The sequence below is a fragment of the Ahaetulla prasina genome, chromosome 2, assembly GCF_028640845.1.
Source record: "Ahaetulla prasina isolate Xishuangbanna chromosome 2, ASM2864084v1, whole genome shotgun sequence".
Taxonomy (NCBI): domain Eukaryota; kingdom Metazoa; phylum Chordata; class Lepidosauria; order Squamata; family Colubridae; genus Ahaetulla; species Ahaetulla prasina.
In genome coordinates this window covers 281,969,549-281,976,011 of record NC_080540.1, presented here as the reverse complement: position 1 = coordinate 281,976,011, position 6,463 = coordinate 281,969,549, and the positions used below count along the sequence as shown (strand labels likewise).

The 6,463-nt window shown below is 44.8% G+C and overlaps 1 protein-coding gene across 1 annotated transcript; it reads left to right on the top strand.

Annotated features, from left to right (window-relative positions):
• Window positions 1-1,770: 1,770 nt before the first annotated feature.
• Window positions 1,771-6,224, top strand: PMAIP1 (phorbol-12-myristate-13-acetate-induced protein 1). The gene is made up of 2 exons (XM_058168100.1): window positions 1,771-2,011; window positions 4,030-6,224. The coding sequence occupies exons 1-2, from the start codon at window positions 1,957-1,959 to the stop codon at window positions 4,134-4,136; spliced, it is 162 nt and encodes a 53-aa protein (XP_058024083.1). The 5' UTR covers window positions 1,771-1,956; the 3' UTR covers window positions 4,137-6,224.
• Window positions 6,225-6,463: the final 239 nt, after the last annotated feature.

The window sequence follows — 6,463 nt, the reverse complement described above, 5'->3', positions numbered from 1 at the left end:
CAAAGCAGGCTGAGGAATTCTGGGAGTTGAAGTCCACAAGTGTTAAAGTTGCCAAGGTTGGAGACCCCTTTAAAGGCAACCAGTTGAACAAAGAACACTGAAACAAGAAACGGAGGAGCGGTCAGAATTGAGTGGCTCTGTGCAAATTGCGTTTTTGGGGGGACCCAAAGCCCAAACTTGTGGGAGCATCTCTGAGTTTCTCTTCTCACCTGCTCTTTTCCTCTTCCTGGGCCCCCCTTGCTTCCCTTTGTAGAAAGAAAAATCCGGTCCAGTTCCAAGCCATGAGAAAGGCACTGGAAATAAAATGGAGGCTGATTGAAAAGAGGAACTCAAGTTTATTGGTGAGCAGAACCAACAACAGCATGTCGTTCTGGGACAGCTGACAAATTGGTTTGATGAGTACATGGGATTTTTATAGGGTTTTATAGGGTTCTGAGATTTTGTGCAATGTAGAGAGCCTGGTGCCATTTGCTATTCTGAAGGTGGTGGGTTAATCCTGTTATGTCCTAAAGATTTGTTGTTTGTATCCTTATGATTTATATTGATATTGTTTTCTGATTGCTTATTTGTACCCTGTGACTATCATTAAGTGTTGTACCTTATGATTCTTGACAAATGTATCTTTTCTTTTATGTACACTGAGAGCGTATTCCCTGTATGTCCTTGTATGTCCAATCACACTTGGCCAATAAAAAAAAATCTATTCTATTCTAAGATCATGTACTGCTCTTAGAATTTGGGGGGTGAGGGGTGGGGAGCTTCGATGTAAATTCTTAATCCCATCATCTGGACCTGAAGGTGTTTTGTTTGTGAATAGGCTGGCCTGGATTTCTTAGTGGGCACAAAATATCCATCTCTAAAGACTTTGGGCATAAGCTGGAGGCTGTCGGGAGCTGCTTTCTGCCTTTGTGAAGATTTCTCTACATTTGTCCTTTGGGGAAATATAATATTCTGCCTCTTTTAATATTCCCCAAAACATTTCATTCATTCATTCTCTCTCTCCCCCTCTCTCTCTCTCTGTGATTACTTCTTATACCTCTTTCCTTTCCCTTGAAAAGGGAGAGCAAGCCTCTTGCTGTACTGCTCAGGCAACCTGCTTAGCCTGGTAGGAAATGAAACAGTCTGGTGGTTATTGCGGTTGTTGTTGTTGTTTCTGGATGTGCACAATCAACACGCGGACCCTTCAGCTTCACCGGAGGGCGGGCAGACAAGATAGGAGAGAAGCGGGAGGGCAAGACTGAGCTCGCTCGGCAAAGTTGCCCCCGCGCAATCGCTTAAGGGTTGTGTGAACGCAGCCTTTTTCCGCGGTTCGTCCCATTTTGGCAGCCACGGGCTGCCTCCCCCCCCCTCACCCCACCCCGGTGCCTCCTTGGCAATTGGCCGCCCGGGAGGGTGAAGAGCTCTCACAAACAGGGGCGGGGTGGGGTTTGTTTTCTTCCCGGCTCCTGAGCCTTTTTTTGCTGGGCTTTCTTGGGTCTCCGCCAAGATAAAGCCCGTGGAGCCGCCGAGGTCAGGCTCGGGTGTGGGTGGGAGGGGGAGAGAGCGAGAGAGGACCCGACCACCTGCACCGCCCAGCCCGCTATGGGACGCGCTGCCACCCGCCCAGCTCGCTCTCTCCCTCCTCACACTCACACACACACCTCCCGCTTCTGCTTTGGCCAGCCAGCAACTTGTCCCCGCTTGCCCGGGTACTCGCCTCTGATTGGCTGATGGGAGAAAGTCTCGCCAGGGGGAGGAGGCGAGGACTCCGCGGTGACGTCATGGGGAAACCCCCCGGCCCTGGCTTTAGGTCCGGGCTGCGGCGCTGGAGGCGGCTTTTCGGAAGCTGCCAGCAAGCCGAGCGGACCCTTCGCCCGCCCGTCCGCCCGCCCGCTCGCCCGCTTTGCTCTCACCGGCCTTCCGAAGCGACGAGTCGAAAGGAGACCGAGCCCAACCGAGCCTCCTCCTTTCCCCGAGATGATGCCGACCAAAACGCCGCGCAAGACAGCGCTGCAGAACTCGGCGCCCGCAGGTAGCGGCCAACCGGGCGCGCCTTCCCCCCCTTCCCCCCCCCGGTCTTCCACAGGCGGGCGGGTCTCGGACCGGGGTTCGCGTCCCGGTGCTTTTCCCCCGATGAATTGGGTTGATCCCAGGCTGCGCGGGTGGGTTGAGAGGTAGCGCTTCTTCGCCAAGCGCGGGGATGGAGGATCGCGGGGGAAACGGGAGCGCCGAGCCGGATCCTTCCCACCCAAGAGCGCACCCAGTTCCTCCTCTTCGGCCTTTTGAGTCTTGAATTCGCCCCTTGGCATCAGGAGTGGGTGCCACGACGTGAATGGGCGATCGAAGCCGCCTCTCCTGTCATCTCGCCTGCATAATGCAGAATCCGTATCCAATCCCTCTCTTTCCCCTTTTTTCTCTCTTTCTCTCCCCGTTTTTTTCTCCCAAGATCACCAAAGCCTCAGAGAAGCAGTTGGTACCTAGGCTGAAAGTCAGTAGAGATTCTTAATCATCCAGGTCATGGGGGTCCCAAAAGTGCTTTCTTTTCTTTTCTTTTTTCTTTTCTTTTTTGGAAAGAAAGGAGAAAGGTCTTCAAAAGGAAAACAAAAACAAAAACAAGAAAGACCAGTTTCCTCCCGGAAAAGAAAAGAAAAGAAAAAAGCACCTTTGGGATACCTTGGACTGGTTGTTATGGATCACCCTGCTGGATGGGCTATCAGGGAATTAGGAACACCACCACCCCAGCCTCTCTGGAAGGGGGCTTTTAGAATCGATAATAGACCCCATTATTCAGAAAAAAGCACCAAATTCAATCCAGTAGTAGAAGGACATTTGAGCTGTTCTTGTGTGTGCTTTGAGATGGTTGTCTTAGATGCCAATTCCTATCACAAGCACTAGACCTGGTTGGGAGAGCTTCAGCCCTGGAGGCTTTCAAGAAGAGATTGGACCGCCATTTGTCAGAAATGGTGTAGGCCAGAGTCTCCTGTTTGCGGGGTGGGTGGGTGGGTGGGGGTTGGACTAGATCAGGGGTCTCCAACCTTGGCAACTTTAAGACTTGTAGACTTCAACTCCCAGAAGTTGAAGTCCACAAGTCTTAAAAGTTGCCAAGGTTGGAGACCCCTGGACTAGATGACCTACAAGGTCCCTTCCAACTCTGTTAATCTAACTTGGAGCTCACCATTATTGACTCTTGATGTTCTGCCTGACTTTATTCTTGGAGGTTGTTTCCTTCCCCCTCCCATTCCCCATTGGCTTATGTCTACATTGGCCAGTTGAGAATAAGGGGAGGGGGCTCTCCATCTGCTTGCAGAGGCTTTATTATTTGTTGACGGGAGCGGGTAGGAGAGACAAAGAACTGCAGCTTCCACTGAAGGTAAAGAGAACTTTCTGTGGAAAGTTGGGGCATTTTAAGGACCTTAGGAAGTTGCCGTGGAGAGAGGGTTGCCAACTCAGTCATGTCTGCTCTGCCAGAAGCCCCCACATCCCTGGCCAGGACTTCTGTATAGACTCTTTCCAACCTTCTTCCTATCTGATCTCTTGAACAGGAGGTGCTAGGATAAAGGATGAGATCTTCTGCAGGTAGAACCCAGTTCTGCCCCTCATTGGTCTTAGCCTAATGACTGCTCTGAATGTTTCAGTGCAGTTTGCTGCCGATCCTCATCTTCTTTTTTCTTGCTAAAGAGAGCTCCACTCCCGACACAAAGAGGTGTGAAGGGTGTCATGTTGACAATTGTCTTCTGTGTACATTTTTTTTAGAAGGCGCTTTCAGCAGGAACGTACCACTCGGCATAGCAGTGATTCATGTTCATACACACATTCAAATCGAAACACCCTATAACCTGAATCCGAGGCTCATTAATTTAACTCAGGGAGTCTTCGCACCATCCTTTTGTTCCCCTGCTTTTAGTTGAATGAGGGGGGGAAATCCCCACGGGAATTCTGTCAATGCACCACAGAGCAGTCGTAGTTGGGATGAGTCCATTAGCTGTAAGAAAAACAACCATTTCATCGTAATCAATGCAATTGGCAATAACATGCTTGTCTGTTTTACAGAGTGCTCAGTCGTGATAGCTGTGCAGCTACGCAAAATTGGGGACAAATGGAATCTCCGGCAAAGAATTCTGAATCTGATTTCCAAACTCTTCTGCCCAGGAACTTGAAAGAGTCTCAAAGAAGAAGAGAAAAGGAAATTGAAAAACAACCACAGGAAAGGGAGAAAAAAAAATGTCTGTGAAGATGCAAACTTTTTCTACTCGGATTTATGAAAGAGAACCACCCTGAGGTGGAAGATGAAATGTTTAAAGAGGGTTTTGTTTGCTTGCCGCTTCCATCACCAACCACAAAAGCTCCTATATAAGATTCTCAGCTACCATTTCGGGAAGTTTGTGAGTGAATGCAAATGGAGCTACTGAGAGAGGAGAAAACTGGATGTTACTGTTGACTGGCATGGTGAATTGGTCCTGGAAGATGAAGGAGTCTAAAAGAGCCATCCGAGCCGAAATCCTATTCAGTGTTGGATATTAAGCAGTTCCACGCATAGGGAAAATGACTTTTGTGTGCAGCTTCTGATTTTCTTGAAAAACACAAATCAGTTCCTCAGCTCTTTTGTTCTTATTTTGGAGTTTGGAAACCTACCTGGAGAAAACCAGGAGAAGTATGTTTGTTACATATGAATTTGTTTTGTTGAAATGAATGTAGTTTATTAAAGGTTCATTGGTTTTATAATTAATTATATTGCAATGCCCTTAAATTATGAGTGAAGCTGGGTATGGCTAGATTACCAACTTTACAATATATGCCCTATGGGTAAGATGTTTTGGTATATTTATTTTTGTGTGAACTTGTTTTCAGGTTATTAACCATGATTCAAGATTCAGGATGAATGTTCAAAACATTCTGCATCAAGGTAGATTTTAACAGGTTGTCAAATGTTCTTCAGTGAAAGCAACAGCATTCTTGGCTTTACAGAATGAACCGGTACATGTTTAGTTACGAGTTAAGAAAATAGAGTTCTGTTTATACATTACAGGTGATAGATTCCTAACAGTGTTAGCTTAGAACTATATAAATAATATAAGCTTTAGAAAAGAAAATGCAGATCAAAAGTTACATTAAGAGGACAACTTTGGGGATGAAACAATGTGTTGGTTTTCATTAAGGAAACTAATTATTCAATGTATGTCAACTGGATGAAAAATGTCAAACACTTTAAAAACATGCAAGAGTTACAGAGTCATAGTCAGTCTAGAAATTCATGTGGGATCACATCTGGATATGGATCTGTTTTCATACACTAATTATTGTTTAAGAAGTTGAATTGCACACACACAAAAAGAATAACTACAAGGATCAAGTGCTAATTCTGAAATCAACTACAAAGATTTTCAGAAGATTTGCTAAGTTCCAAACATATGACTGGAGTTGGGGTTCAACAATTTCAGTATTCATTCTGCAACATTCTTAACATAACATCTAAATATATTTGAATTGAATTCATAAGTAACTTAGTAGTCTGACCATGGTTACCCTAACATATATCAAAATCAGGCTATTTTCCCTAATCCTTACCCAATATCGGTTGAATAAAAATGTAAATAACTAGAATTGTTGGATATATCATCTCAAAGTTAGCCTTCCTTTTTTGTAAATCTCTTCAATGGCTCTTTTAAAAAAAAAGTCTTCTTAGCATTATTTTGATGGTAGAATTATGAAATCGCATTTGAAGGCCATAGTTCTTAGGCTATAGTTCTTAATAAACAGTCTTTGTATTTTTTTTATTGAGAACAACCAGGGGGAGTCAAAAAAGTCAAGATGGCAGCTGTCAGATGGCAAAGCCATGTGTTTTGGCTGAGGGAAGGTAACATTTTTTTTGCATGTTTTTATATGGGAGTATTGCACAATATATTGTTTTGCTAAGCTTAGGTTAGGGTTAGGGTTAGGGTCAGGAGCGTAGTTTACAGCAATCTGTCTCATCAAATACATTGAACTTTAATGCCAGAATTTTGTTCGGTGGTCATGCTACCTGTTAAATCTGGGCCTGGAAGTTAACAATTGGCATTCATCACATTGGTCAAGGTGTGTTTACAGCAACAGAACCAATTTGAAGTATTTAAGGAGCACATCCATAACCATAAGGTTACATTTCCGTGCCAGCTTTCTTGCAAATGTCATATATAGCTTTCCGTAAGAATCATTGTTTTTGTCTCTGTCTTAAAAATTATTCCTTCTGTGTGGTGACTGTTAAGCTAATAAACTTGATTTGTTGTTCAAAAAAAATATATGCTCCAGAATATAATTTCCATGGAATTTGAACATGCCTCCTGCCTTTCTGTGATTGTTGATACTATATTATATTATTATTATAACGGGTTTTATTGTTTTAAAAAAGTTCTGCTTGCTAGCACATCTGCAGGGATTGAGTTGTCAAAAAGAATCAAGGTGGAGGCTTTGTTCACATCCACACGGCCAGCATCTTGCCTGGTTTAAG